This window comes from Dendrobates tinctorius, unplaced genomic scaffold (genome assembly GCF_039654945.1).
Source record: "Dendrobates tinctorius isolate UK_male_01 unplaced genomic scaffold, ASM3965494v1 ptg000104l, whole genome shotgun sequence".
NCBI classification, from domain to species: domain Eukaryota; kingdom Metazoa; phylum Chordata; class Amphibia; order Anura; family Dendrobatidae; genus Dendrobates; species Dendrobates tinctorius.
Genome location: NW_027361772.1, coordinates 3597077 through 3612819, shown reverse-complemented (window position 1 = coordinate 3612819; position 15743 = coordinate 3597077). Strand labels below are relative to the sequence as shown.

The following is a 15743-nucleotide window of genomic DNA, read 5'->3' as shown; positions in this document are numbered from 1 at the left end:
GAACAAACATAGACTTGGTGTGGCCATACAGTTCAGCGCAACCTCCTACCTACTTGTTTCCCATCTCTGTCCTCTTCCTTGACTGACAGCTCTGTCTGTACAGGAGCCAAAGGAGAATGCAAAACAAGTAGGTAGGAAGGTGTACTGAAATGTTTAGTCATTCTAGGGGCAGACATACTATTGGTGCAAGCTGTGCATTTTAATGAATTATTAAACAGCAAAGGGTTAATAACAGTGAGAGCAGGCGGTGACTGATGGGAGTATTCATCAGCTGGCGCCTGTGCTCTAAATAAATCATTCAAAATAATTAGGGGACCCCAAGCTGTTTGTTTTTTTTCATTATGTAAATAAATAATTTTAAAAAATAGTTGTGGGGATCCCTCTATTCTTGATAACCAGCTTTGTTAACGCTGACAGCTTGGGTTTCAGCCCCCAGCTGTGAGCTTTGCCTGGCTGGTTATCAAAAATACAAGGAAACCCACTCTGTCATTTTTCAGCATGGGAACTGCGGCTGTCTGACCAGCAGTGATGATTTTACCGCCGCTCAGAAGCACATAACAGTGCAACAAACACCCGGTGTTCGGGGTGCCAAACCTGAACAGTAACACGGACTTCCTGGCAAAGTCCATGTTCGATGTCCGTGCCCGAAAAATAGGTGTTCGGTACGAACGCCAAACTTTACTGTTCAGGTTCGTCCATCCCTACTTATGGGCAGAAAAATTTTCTAATGTTTTCTTTACTAAATTATGCAATGGATTTGAATGAGTCGCGTTTCAGATCCAGAATAGCATTATGACTTCTCACACAAAGATTTGCCAAAGCTGATGTTTTGTATGCTGGCTCTAACGAAAAGATCATCGGAGTGAGTCACACCAATTTTACCAAGAAGTCTATGCCTTTTAATAGATTTGATGTGTCTTCGGCTGATTTTTAGGCGTTATCTATAGAAAAGATAACCCATCCTGACAGAATAAACAGTTCTTAAATTACTTTTTCCTCTGTCACTTTTCCTCTTTTTCATGTCCCTGACTTCATTTGTGTCCCACTTCTAGTGAGTGAGTCTAACAGAACATCATTATGTCTTGTGCCAACTCAAACAGAATGTCATGACTGACGTTATGTTTAGGGGCCGTTCTCATCTACAGTTGTACTCGACATGGGTACTTTTTTTTCCTAATAAATGTAAAGTAGGACAGTGCTTATTTAATCTCAATAAGATGAATAACACTTTTGGAGTTGGATAACTCCTATACTATGTGTAACTTTGAGTTACCTTTTGGACCATTTTGTATATAATAAACTTCATCTTGACCATTGCTGGTCACGTTGCCAACCACCATCTTTTTTGCCACCTCTTAAAGTTTCATTTAGATGTCAGTATATTTCACCTATGAGAAAAATGGACCCATTATTCTGATCAGACTTTGATTAAAGTGTAATCCGAGTGTCATCGTTATTTCCCATGCTTGGAGAAATAAAAGAAACGTTTCTTTATATTCTCCATTCTGACAGTCTATGAAAATTTGTCCGTACCCAGACATCATCAGAGTGCGATCCGATTTTTTTTTTTTTTACATGGACCCATTGACTTGTGGATCGCCCGCCAGGGCCGTGGGGTACTCGGTATCTCAGAGGGAAGTGTCATGGCAGCGGTGACCCGGTCCGTGGCCCTGGGCATCCATGTAAAAGGGGTAGAGTGATGGGGATAAAGTCATTGAGATCAGGGCTGCCACTAGGAATTTCGGGGCCCCATACTGGCAATTTTTCGGGGCCCCCTTGAGACTCCGCCCAGGCTCCACCCCAGCCCCGCCTCCACCCCTCAAACTCTCCACAGTCCCACTGCCCTCTCTTGGAAAAACTCTTCTCACCAATCACACATTAACAGTTCCAATCACCAGATCCCACATATAGCCAGCAGCTTTTGTTTTGGCCAAAAGATTTTTTAAGCCGCCACCATAACACAGTAGACACTTTTGGACGAGCTCTACTCTACTGTAACCTATTAAATATTTGTTAAAACATACAATACAATTTAGGTATATTTTTATTTATTTTTACATTTTTAAAATGACCAATAATATCACATACAAGGCACAAATACCATCGCACCATGACCAGACCACATATTACCACCACGGTGATCGAATAATATCACATACAAGGAACAAATACCACCGCACCATGACCAGACCACATATTACCACCACAAATTGACCAAATAGCACATACAAGGGACAAATACCGCAACACAATGTCCAGATCACATATTACCACCACAGTGACCGAATAATACCACATGCAAGGAACAAATACCGCTATACCATGTCCAGATCACATATTACCACCACAAAGTGACCAAATAATAGCGCATACAAGGGACAAATACCGCAACACCATGTCCAAACCACATATTACCACCACATAATGAATGAATATTACAATACTGATCAGTAATAAAAAAACACAATACTATCACCATAAGTGTCATTATACAGAGGATATCTCTACTCAGTATGCAGTGTGTGCACACAGGTAATACAGTGATCAATGACATTATACACAGGAGCTCTGTATATAATGTACAGGTAATACAGTGATCACTGGTTTCATTATACACAGGAGCTCTGTATATAGTGCCAGTGTACAGGTAATACAGTGATCACTGGTGACATTATGCACAGGACCTCTGTATATAGTATACAGTGTATAGTGTCAGTGTATAGGTAACACACTTACTCACCAATGACGTCTCTAGGTGAAGTCCTTCATCGTTGCTTTTCATCTTTCATCCAGAACAGACCGCCATCACGTCTTCCAGCCAGGGCTCATCTCTGCAGGAAATAACACAGTTATCTAGAGCACCGCTTGCAGAACAAATTACTTATTTTTTCCCAAATTCTACATTACACCACATAAAGAAAAAAAGGTGACATAGTGGTCCTGTTACTGTGCAGCGGGACGTCTCCCCATTTAAAACAGTATACGCAAAAACTAAAATAAATACATCACTGCAGTAAAAATATCCCTTAATTAGCCCCTATGGTAATATCCCCCATCCTAGCCCCCGTGCGTCTCATTCCTGGCTTCAGCCGTATGTTCTCCCATCCCACCCTCATGAGTATCCATTCTTCCCCATATGATCTCCCTATCCTGCCTCATCTGTCTCCATTGTATCTGACTAAAAGGATAGGAAAACAGCTAAGCTACAGGTGGAGACAGTCAACATGCTGGTACTGTTTAGCATAATCTGTGCTGCCTAAATGGAGAGGACTACGGCTGGACTGCAGGTGGAGACAGTCAACATGCTGGTTCTGGTCAGCACAGTCTATGCTGACTAAAAGGATAGGACTACGGGCAGAGCTGCAGGTGGAGACAGTCAACATGCTGGTACTGGTTAGCACAGTCTATGCTGACTAAAAGGATAGGACTACTGGCTGAGCTGCAGGTGGAGACAGTCAACATGCTGATACTGGTCAGCACAGTCTATGCTGACTAAAAGGATAGGACTACAGGCTGAGCTACAGGTGGAGACAGTCAACATGCTGGCTCACCCCATCAGCCCCCTGGCTCACTCCATTATCAGCTGGGCCTCCTAGCTCCCCCCATCATCAACCGGACCATTATGTCCCCCACGAACAGCCGGGCCCCTGGCTCCCCCACGAACAGCCGGGCCCCTGGCTCCCCCACAAGACCCCCACGAACAGCTGGGCCCCTGGGTCCCCCACGAACAGCTGGGCCCCTGGGTCCCCCACGAACAGCTGGGCCCCTGGGTCCCCCACGAACAGCCAGGCCCCTGGGTCCCCACAGAACCTCCATGAATAACCGGGCCCCTGGGTCCTCCACGAACAGCCGGACCCCTGGGTCCCCCACAAACAGCCAGGCCCCTGGGTCCCCCTGGAACAGCTGGGCCTCTGGGTCTCCAACGAACAGCTGGGCCCCTGGGTCCCCACAGGACCCCCACCAACAGCCAGGCCCCTGGGTCCCCCACCAACAGCTGGACCCCTGGATTCCCCACCAACAGCCGGGCCCCTGGGTCCCTCACCAACAGCCGGGCCCCTGGGTCCCCACAGGACCCCCATGAACAGCCGGGCTCCTGGGTCCCCACAGGACCCCCACAAACAGCCGGGCCCCTGGGTCCCCCATGAACAGCCGGGCCCCTGGGTCCCCCACCAACAGCCAGGCCCCTCGGTCCCACACCAACAGCCGGGCCCCTGGGTCCCCCACCAATAGCTGGGCCCCTGTGTCCCCACAGGAACCCCATGAACAGCCAGGCCCTGGGTCCCCCACAGGACCCCCATGAACATGCCAGCTGGGCCCCTGGCTCCCCACAGGACCCCCCCATCCCCACAGCCAGGCCCCTGGCTTCCCGACCCCCATGATCAGACCAGATGACAACCGGGCCCCGGGCCCCCAGATTCCCCATGATCAGCCGCCAGGCCCCCCGACAGACAGAGACATAAAAAGAATACTCACCTTACCTGCTCGCTCACCGGGCGCAGCCTCGCTGTCCACCGCACCGTCAGACCGACTCCACGTGCACACCGCTCTCCTTCTTGCTCAGGAATGAGGAAGTGAAGAGCAGCGTGTGATGTCACGTGAGCCCGGGGGCGGTGCTGGACCATGGTGCACTGGGGGAGAGGGAGAGAGGAGGAGGAGCCAGGCGCTATGCCGATGTCCTTCCCTGACAGTGAAGAAGAAGCCAGGGCAGGCTGAGGGGGGTCTGGGCGGGCCCGGGACGCTTAACAAATTGTAGGGGGGGCCCGGCCGGCTGGGACCCGAGCGGCGAGCGCAGACCGGGTTGCCAGCGGGGCGCGCCCAGCGTGCTCAGGTGCCGCCAGGCCCGGGCGGGCCCCCCTAATGACGGGGCCCCATACAGCTGTAATGCCTGTCATGCCCTGATGGCGGCCCTGATTGAGATGATTCGTGACTCCACCTGTGGTTTCTGGTCAGTTTGACCAGCACTGCAGGTTTGCTTCTCGGGGACAGATGGTGTGGTGCAGCTATGATGTTGTAGCCCCCCACAGGTAGGGCTGTAGTCCCAGGGCAGAGTAGATGAGATTGGCAAATGAGGAGATAGTGAGAAGAAGTATATGGTGCAGTGTTAGGCACAGAGATGTAGCAGTGCTGAGTGGGTTGGCGCAGGAAGAAGGCAATAAGACAGATGAATGCAGTTCCAGTTCTTTTACTCACGTTCTTGGCACAGACAGGTGCCCGCTTCAATGCTGCGGTCTCCAGATCAGGGGCTCAGCCAACTCCCAGGCAGATGGAATTAACCTTTCCAGCTCTCCCTTTCGTGTGCCTGTTCTGAACGTCTCCACACTAGCGCTTATTTGAGGTACTCACAGTACTGAGTTACACTGAAGTTCCTCCTCTCAGATGTTCCTTAGAACTCTACTTGTACGGCAGACAGCTGTAGCCTGCTTCGGGGACTCCTTGCTATCAAGTCCCGGCTCACTTACGTTGCTGTTGTGCCCCCAAGTCTTAGGTGGGAATAAAGTGGTGACAATTTCTATTCCTCCGGTGTCTGCTGCAGGACCATCAGTATCCATACAACCTCGGGGACCGGACCCCGGCCATGCGCTTAGAACTTGAGGAAGGGCTCCACTCCGACCCTAATCCTTAGTTCTCTTCTTCTCCTTATGTTCCGCACCAATCTTTCTTCCTTCTGGAGAATCGGGCTTTCTACTTCTCTTTCGAGTGCTAGCAGCTTCAGGTCACTGAAGTCTGCTGCAGCACCTCCTTCACTCCATCCCTCTCAGGGGATCTTCTCTCACAGACTGACCTTATCCTAATCTTCTCCTGCTGTCTTGTGCAGTCTAAGCTCCACCCACCTCCCAGCACTCTTCGTGTTCCAAGCAGGGAGCCACCAAAGGTGCTTTGCTACATTACTATGTTGTGTGGGATGCAGGTGTTGGAGGCTGATCAGGTGTTACCATCTTACCTGGAGAGTGGGATACTACACCTCAGGAGGAGGTGCAGTACCTTTGTGGTGACTGAATCCTCAGGGGCGCCACACTTGCGTTGCTGATTATAATCCTACCATCAGATCAAAATAGGACATGTCTGCACTTTTCATGGACCGAGAGGTCTGTGAAAAATAATGGACATGTGCATGACCCCCATAGACTATCAGAGGCACGAGTACTATCCATGAAAAACACTAAGCCATAACAGAGTAAAAAGTCACTAATTGTAGCTCAAATATGGCGTGTGTTCAAACCTTTTAATACCAAAATACTCCATGACCTTTTATGACACTGATGCTCAAATACTGAATAAAACCAGTGTGATGCAGGTGACGTTGTACTTTTCTGAATCATCTTTTTGTCCTGATTTCATAAATGTATATAGCTTTTCTGTAGCACGTATAGTTTCCATGGAGCAGCATCGTTATTATAAGGTATAGGAAATATACTGGCAACATTAAAGGGAATCTGTCACCCCCCGAGGCCATTTTTACATAAAAGATCCACCTTCAGCAGCACTAAGGCTGCACTCTGTGAAGGTGGCTCTTCTGTTTCTGATCCCTAGTAACACAGAAATATTGACTTTTTTAACTTGGTCCCCATACCAGTATTGAGTCCCATAGGTATGGTGTCTCCCCCTGTATTAGCCGCCTCCCAGCCGTCCATCTTCCCCCTCTTGCGTCTGTGTGCCGCCTCCTCCTGTGTTGCTGTTGGTGTTACATGCCAGTGGGCGCCTGCGCTGTGCCAACAGTTCTCGGGCATGCGCAGTGCGCGCTGCCCGGGAAATGACATCAGGCTATCGCACCTGCGTGTTGCGAAGGCCCCAGATCCCGCCCCGCAGTGTGTTATGATGTATAGACTGAAGTCAGTTCCTGGCAGTGCGCTTAGTGCTGTAGAAGGTAGCTCTTTTACTTAAAAATGGCGTAGGGGGGTGACAGGTTCCCTTTAAGAAAACATAGGCCTAGGGTGGGAAATGCAGCAGCTACTGGTAAATTTAAAAAATAAAAATAGGTTAAATGTTTTTGAATTTCCATATTGAATCAGGAGCCCCATATAATGCTCCATACAGTTCATGATGGGCCCCATAAGATGCTCCATACAAAAATATACCCCACATTATGCCGCACAAAGGTTAATAATGGCCCCATAAGGTGCTACATATTAAAATATGCCCCATATAATGCTGCACAAAGGTTAATGATGGGCCCCATAAGATGCTCCACATATAAATATGCCCCATATAATGTTGCAGAAAGGTTAATGATGGCCCCATAAGATGCTCCATATTTAAAATATGCCCCATATAATGCTGCATAAAAGGTTAATGATGCTCCATAGAATATCATGCTCCATAAAAGTTGGTGGCCCCATAAGATGCTCCACAGAATAATATGCCCCATATAATGCTCCATAAAATTTGATGGTCCCATAAGATGCTCCATAGAATAATATGCCCCATATGCTGCAGCTGCGATTTAAAAAAAAATAATGACATACTCACCTCTTGTTGCTGAGGGCCAGGTGCCGGTGTCCTGAGCAGGCAGAGACACCTGCACACTATGGGGGCCAGGTGCCGGTGTCGCCGCTGGCTCAGGCTCCCGGCACTTGCGATATTCACCTGTCCCCATTCCATCACCGCACGCTGCAGTGTCTTCCAGGTCCTCTGGCTATGACTGTTCTGTCAGAGGGCATGCACTAAGCATGTCATCGTGCCCTCTGACCTGAACGTCACAGCCAGAGGATGCGGAAGACACACCCCGGTGATGGAACGGGGACAGGTGAATATCGCATTGCTCACCCTCCCCCATCATACTCACCCTCCTGGCGCGGTCTCTGCACTTCCCTGCTTCTCCGTTATCCCAGGGTGGCAGCTTCTTCCTGTGTTGAGAGGTCACGTGGTACCGCTCATTAAAGTAATGAATATGCACGCCACGCCTATGGGAGTGGAGTCGCGTGCATATTCATTACTTTAATGAGCGGTACCATGTGACCACTCAACACAGGAAGAAGCTGCAGGCCCCGGAATGGAGATACAGGGATGGAGACCAGTGATGGCACGGAGGAGGGTGAGTATGATCTCCTCCGCGGCTGCGGCTGCTCCCCATCTCCCCCAGCTGGCTTTCTGGTGTATGACTCATGTATTAACCGAGGGGACGTTTTCAGCACAAAAAAACTGCATTTAGCAGTTCTTGAGATTTTTGTTTTCCTAAGAAGTTTTCACAGATCCACTTGAAGCTTTTCCAAGATCTTAGTTCCTTATCATTTAGAGTTCCTTCAAACACATCATCTCTCATAAGGTCTCTGATCTGAGGACCATCAAACATTCCTTCCTTCAGTTTTGCTGGTGAAATGCTGGAGAATTTCTGTGAAATGTACTGGAACCCTTGTGAATTTGTCTTTGCCTTGGCTTTCAGAAAGTTTTTAATCAATCCCAACTTTATATGTACTGGAGGAAGAAAGATTTTTGTTGGAGCAACTGATGGATTATGCTGAACATTATTTCTACCTGGAGCATAGATGTTTCTCTGTCCCCAATCATGACAAACATAATGCTCTACTGTATTTCTACTGTCCCGTAAACACAAGAAGCAACAATATTTTGTGAAATCTCCTTGCATTCCCATTAGCAGACCAATCACTTTCAAATCTCCACAGATATTCCATTGATGATACTTATATTGTATAGCATCTGAAAGAACTGACAGATTTTCATAACTTTCCTTTAGATGACCTGAGTGAGCAATAGTTGTTGATAGTTTCATATTTCCATTGTGAAGCAACACTGCTTTCAAATATCTCTGAAATGAGTCAAGAGACAATCGCCAATCTGCAACAAAATATTCTTGATTCAGTTCTTCAAAGAGACCATTCACATTGTTACAGTACACCATTGGTCCATCAACTGTGAAAAATTGTGCTAAAGTGTTACTTCCGTTTCGGTAATAACACACTTTGACATCATCATGAAGAAGATTCTTCTGTTTCAACCTAGATGCAAGAAGTTCAGCTTTATCTTTTGACAATGAAAGGTCTCTGATGAGAACATTTAATTCATATTGAGTAAAGTGTTCTGGCTGCTCCATCAGGTACATTCTCAGCTTGACTTGAGGTCTCCATGTCTTCACCAGTAGCTTCAGCTCCACAGTCTTCATATTCTACTTCATTTTCATCTAATCCAGACAACGGTGGTACAGGAACTGGCAAGGTACCATCGTGTGGAACTGGCCTAATCGCAGATTCAAGTTCACCATAATTAATCTTATGTTTGTTCTTTGTAGAAAAGCCTTTCAGTTTGACAAAACAAAAGTAGCAGTCATCACTATGATTTTTGGGTTCTCTCCAAATCATGGGAACAGCAAATGGCATAGCCACTTTCCTCATATTCAACCATTTAAAGAAAGAAGAAAGCAATGGGCCAAAAACGGGGATCACCTAAGGCAGGATTTTAGTACCAAAAATTTAACAATCTTTATTGAGACACACAGACAAGCACATAATCAGTAAAAAACATTAAAATTCATCACCCATGTGACATACAAAAATCATTGGGTTCAAAATAGAACCAAAAGCTCCTAGCTGTAACACTCCACCACAATTTATGACCTAAAGACAAAGCCTTTTAACAATATAAATGGCATACCATAATAAGGACACCTAGCAGGTTCAATTAATAATAAAACCTATTGCACATTATATACACGGTCTGAGTACAATAACTCTAGGGTTAAATTTTACTAGAGGCAAATACAGCATTTCTCATATACAAACACAAGGGCATTTATAGTATATAACCAAAATTACTTACTCCCATAAAAATACCTTGGTCCTTAACATGGTATGGCAAGTTTATGTGAGAGTTGCAAACACATGTATACAATTGCCCCTGTATGACCCTAACCGCCTATAGTGAACCTGCAGGAATAAGCAGTGAGACTGGAGAAGTTATTACAACATGTCCCTCCAGTATCCATATAAATAGCCTATATATAGGCAATGTAAGATCTAAAGGAGGAAATTCCACCTATCATCCCACCATACAATATCCACCTTTTCAATACCTCAATCATTAGGCACACAAGATCCAATGGTAATTGCTAGAATAGCCATCCATAGAAGAAATAGCATATATCTCTAGGTAGTCTATGCCTAATGGCCCTCAGTAATGTGGAGTGAAGCCTGAGACAGCTGTGACCCTCATTTTCAACCAGTCACGAAGACCATTTGAACAACTTGAGCATATCACATGAGGGGCCCAGCTTTTGTCTTGATCACCAAGTGGTGATTGAACGTATTTGGACTTTTGGTGTAAAACAACCACACACATAGCAGAATCTGTTCGGATGATTGATACTCTGTCAGGGCATTTTTCTCCTTTAAATCAGATCAAACAGTAGGGTAAGTAAAGTTCAATGGTGGTGACAAACTAAAAAAAAATGCGATGAGCCGACTCTATGTAGATAATTCCCCAGAGATGACAGAGGCAGCTTGTATTTAGAACTGAGTTTACTGGAGGTGATCTGGTAGATAACTATATACATTTGTAATATAAACGGGTCAGCCTATTCCTTACAGATGAACATTTGCAGACAGGCAGTTTCTCAGTGTGATATTGGCTGCTTTCAGGTTCTCTCTCTGTGGAGACCCTCACTGCGTTACACCTCAGTGGCTGAGCTGTTTTCTTCCCTCTTAGGCCTGTTTCACACTTCCGTTTGTCACCATCAGTCAAAATCCGCCGTTTTGCAAAAAAAACATCCGCCATTTTGTTTCCCCATTGAGTTGCATTACCGGCGGATCTTGACGGATGGCCATCTGTTGGATCAATTTTTTTGCGGATCTGCCAAATTTTTGCCGTCCGCTGAGATCATCGAACGGAGCCTGTAACGTTTTTTTGCCCTGCGGATCCGCATTTTCCCTTTTTAACCCTGAATCTTTTCTGGCTGCTGGAAGAAAACTCTCTCTCTCTCTCTCTCCTTCCCCAGGCGCGGTTTCTTTAAATTTTTACCTTCGGCGGATCCGTTCATCCGCCAATCCGCTCACCCCAGTTTCTGTCAGTCCGTTTTCCGCTATTTTGGCGGATTTTAACTGACAGAAAAAACTGAAGTGTGAAACAGGCCTTAGGCGACTTGCACTACCAGAAATGCAGTGAAAATCTTCTCAAAGTGGCGGCTGTCCACTGCTTTCCCTTCTATCTCCCTGTGGCAGGGCTCAGATCCCTGTAGAGGCTTATCCCTGTCAGAGTCTCACATACCAGTCCTTGCTGCCAGCACCAACATTTTCTGTCTGACTCAAATCTTACCACTTCATAACAGTAAGCTCCTCCCCATAACATGTGACTTTCCGAGAAGCAGTCATTGGTTGACTGCACTGTCAATACTCCTTCCCATAAAACTCACTAAAACCATTAATGTTGTTGTCCCTGTAAGAAAATTCACAATTTAAGTAAGACAAGCAAAGAAATGGAAATACCATAGGAAAAACCACATACATTGAAAATACAGAAATAAAAAAAATTCTTTTATCTCAGAAACTATATGTGATAGAGCAAAACTAAGCATATTTTTGGAATCAGCACATCAAACTCCATAAAACAGACATAGTATCTTTGCTGATGATTTTTTTTTGTTGACTAGTGCTATGCTCCATTAACCCCTTTCTGACATCAGACGTAATATTCCGTCCATGTGACCTGGGCGAATTTGACCATGGACGGAATATTACGTCATCGTGATTGGCCACGCTCGCGGGGGGTGCATGGCCGATCGCCGCTGGGTGTCAGCTGATTCTGACAAGTGACTCCCGGCGCTATGTGCCAGGAGCGGTCACAGATAGCTCCTGGCATTTTAACCCCCCAAATACTGCGATCAAACAAGATCGCAGCATTCCGGAAGCCGAAAGAGGTCTGACAGCCCCTCTGCCTTTGGATCAGAGACCCCGCAGCGTGATGCGGGGTCCCGATCATTGCCATGGAGAGCGGATGTCTCACCATTCAGTACCTGAGCTTCATGAGCTACTTAGCAACTGTCCAGGATGGATCCGATCCTCGTTCTAACATGGCTTTATGATTTTATCCCTTTATTATCCAACCCCATCCCCTTTCTGTTGCTCTATCCGGCCTCTGTGCCCTTGGCTTCAATTTAATGACTTTTGTTTGTCAAGATATTTTTAGCTAAGTCCTCTAATTCCCAAGCTCCCCAGAAAATATTATCTTTAGAAACTTCCTAAATATTCCCATGGAACTTAAAAATATGTAACCTCAGAAGAAACTCTAGTGGTATGTAGAAGGCCATAAATGAACACCAAGCCCCATTAAAGTCCACTCTGTGATTTTTAGAGCATTTGTTCACCATTGTTTCTATTTCCTAGAATAGTTCTGTTTTTTTTTTTTACTTTAGCGTGGTATATTTTGTTTTCCTAGAAGTCAGGCCCATACGATATTGCACAATGGTGAGAGATCAATATGTGTACTTATTGGGAAGTTTATCAGACACGAGTCGGACGGGCGCATTTAACATTTACAAGGAATTTAGGATGATTTTTTTTCAATGCCGTGAGCTGTAGTTAAGGAGGGTTTTCACCTAAACAAAAAAAAAAGATCGATAATGTCAGCTGAGATGGGAATGCCATGGTTTCACTCCTAAACACATTGCTAAAGCAATAATTTGCTCATTTTCAAATTTGAAGAGGGGGGGTTGTGGAAATTTAAAAACAAATTGGGGACAAAAAAAAAATTCAAAAATTCAAATATAAATACCTTAATTTCACTCCTGCTTTCTGCCCATGTCCATCCTCTTATTTTGTCCTGGTGTTTTGCCAAGAATGGCTTCAGCAGAGGTATTCTGTCCATAGCGATGTCATTTCTACGACTGTTACTGACATGAATCCGGACTATGTTCATACTAGCGTTTGAGATCCATTTGTATGGAATCCAGCTGAATATAAATATAGAAAGGAACAAATATAGATGTAAACACAAACCAACATTTCTGTATTTAAACACATTTGTTAAAAACTAAAATTTTGGTATCTGTTTTGCTATTTGTTTGCATCCAGTTTTTTTTGTCTATTATTACTGTCTCTGATGACCTCTTTTGTTCTATGTGCAGTGCTTAAAATTTGATCCATTACCCAGAAAGAATAGTGGATGATTTTTATGATCCATTTTCCCTAGATTATCAATTTAAATAAACACAAAAGTGTCCATTCTGTAGGCTAGCCATCTTTTTTTGTAGGTTGGGAAAACAACAATTGCCCAGACCAAATTTTCTTGTCCAGCGAAAATATGAATGGCAGATGGAACAGATGCGAACTGAAGACATTTTAGAAAAGGAAACTAAAAATTTAGAAAAGAAAAAGAAAAATTTTAGAAAAGAAAAATTAAAGCTAATGGGTCCTGTAACTGAACTAGAAATGAAAATGTCTAAGTATGCAAAGACCAGGGTGGTGATGTAGAGAATTCTGTAAGGTAAATATATGGAAACCTTAAAAAATTTCTTTAAAGGGGGCTTCCTATATCGAATTATTTTAAAGGGATTTTTCAAGATCAAAAAGCAACCAACTATTAGTAAAACTACAAAAAGTATGCAGGATTGTAATATTCTTGCACTTTTGATAGTTTCATTTTTCTACAATGCTTTCATCTTTCTACATTTTTTGTCCCAACAACACTATAATAGGTAAACTTGGCACAGAGCGTCTCTTGGAATTTGATTGAAGCACTTGTGTTTTTACACTTTGACTTCTTCACCTCATTTAAATTCCGTGGCAAGCACTGAAGAAGTAATGGGGGAAATTTCAGATTTCCAGTAGTATTAGAGTTAAGAATAAGGGTAAGGTGAAACAGAGAAACAATTCCCAGTTCTCCAATTATGTCAGTTTCCCATATTCTGGACGTGTAATATTTTTGAATGGGATTTTTAGTGGGAAAAACTAGAAGGACAAAAAGTGCAATGGGGTCTTATGTATATTGAGTAGGAAAAATGTGGACAATTGTGCTCATCTGATCGGGTTGTGGGCTGACAACCACTGAAAAAGCCTAGGCTGCTGCACAGTGTTGGAAACATGAAAAACTGGAATCAAATGGGTTAAAACTGAGCTGCCATCAGAAGGATCATGAGGAGACAGGAATCCAGGTATACGGTTTATTAGTCATGCATTTTGAATAATCAAACTTGTTCACCATTGTGGTTTGTCCTGATGAAGAAGTTTGAAACTTCGAAACGCGTACTTGGTTTCCTGTCTCTTCATCATTCTTCCGATGGCAGCTCAGTTTTAACTCAGTTTTTCAAATAAATGGGATTTATGACATTGGGTTTATATTTTGCATTTACTTGCAGCTGGAAGGATAACCCAAATATGCAGGAGGGTCTACTCTATGAAGGCGTTTCTGACGAACCCCTCTATTTCTCAGGGGGAAGTGCTGCTCAGAGCTCAGTGTATCATGCCTTTGATGAACTTTTTGGAATTCAGCACCAACCTCAAAGTGGTAAGTAAGGGGACAAGCATAGCATCTGTACTGGAGGTTGATGTTTTAGGATAAGACACTAGGACGGGCACTAATTGCCTTGAATGTATATTTGATTATTTTTTTCTTAATTTCATATTGGGCAAAGTGGAGGGACACTCTAAAAAAAATAAAAAATAAAAAAAAACAAAAACATTTCTTATTGTGTTGACCAATATCGTCTTGTTTTTTCTTCTCCTGCAGCTGATTTTCTCATAAAGATGCGCAGTTATATGCCTCCTGCCCATAATAATTTTATTAATTGGGTTCGAGAGGCCCCGAGGTTGTCCGAGTACATAATCAGATCTGAAGATCCAGCTCTCCTGTCAAGTTTCAATCAGTGTATCTCTGCACTCACAGAGCACCGTTCCCTGCATATCCGCATTGTCTCTAAATATGTGAATGCAGCCGGTGTCCGGGCCAGGTTGAAGAAGAACGAGAAGGATAATCAAGGGCAAGACCAGCAGGAGAGGGGTACTGGTGGGTCACAAGCTATGACCTTTTTAAAGAGTGTTCGCGACACCTGCAAGGAGGGACAGCTCAGGCACAGTACTCCAGGGGACCATTGATGTAATTCTCCTCTATGATTCTCTTCTTTCGGAGGTGCTCACATACCATGAAGGATCTGTTTTTCGAACTTCTCACAAAATCTAGAAACATTAAAGGATAACTCCACTCTAACTAGGTTGGATTATGATTAGAACTCCACCTTCAGGATGTTTACTTACTAGGAGACCAGGGTTTTACAGCCTTAATGATGCACCATGGTCTTGAGTCTCCTACCTGTTCCAAGAGGAACATCTCTTTTTTTTTTGTAACAAGTGTTCTTCATCTCTATAGATCGAGCGCTACAAACATCCATCCATATTAGTTGTCCAATGAAAAACTACCATACACAGTAACCTTTAAATTATCAGTCTTTTAGTATAATTCTTGTAATATATTAAATTGACAATTCTCTTTTCTTTCTGGATTTTGTTTGTTTCCTTTTTTGCCATTTGCATTTTTATGTGTCGAGATACATATATGTAAAGACGAACAGGCAATGAAGGCCAAATATGGAGAACCCGTAGGCTAAGAGCTTCAAAATGGTTGGAGGCTAATGATGAAGGGCAGTAAAGCTGAGTGAATCGATTTGTAGGACACTGGCCCAGCAGCCACATTAATCTTCCGTATCCGCCAGATAGGAGTCCTGCAAACCTCCTCCTACTTGCCGGCATTTACATTGGCTGTTATGATTAGTATGCCTGTCACAACATCATGTATGCATGATACTG

General features: G+C 44.4%; 1 protein-coding gene across 1 annotated transcript in view; it reads left to right on the top strand.

The window, feature by feature from the left end:
* Positions 1–15435, top strand: part of IDO2 (indoleamine 2,3-dioxygenase 2) — an 82830-nt gene extending 67395 nt beyond the window's left edge. The window contains exons 9-10 of the mRNA XM_073588605.1: positions 14300–14448; positions 14671–15435. Of these exons, the coding sequence (XP_073444706.1) occupies positions 14300–14448; positions 14671–15035 (514 nt within the window). The 3' untranslated portion in view covers positions 15036–15435. The remainder of the gene's footprint in view (positions 1–14299; positions 14449–14670) is intronic.
* Positions 15436–15743: the final 308 nt, after the last annotated feature.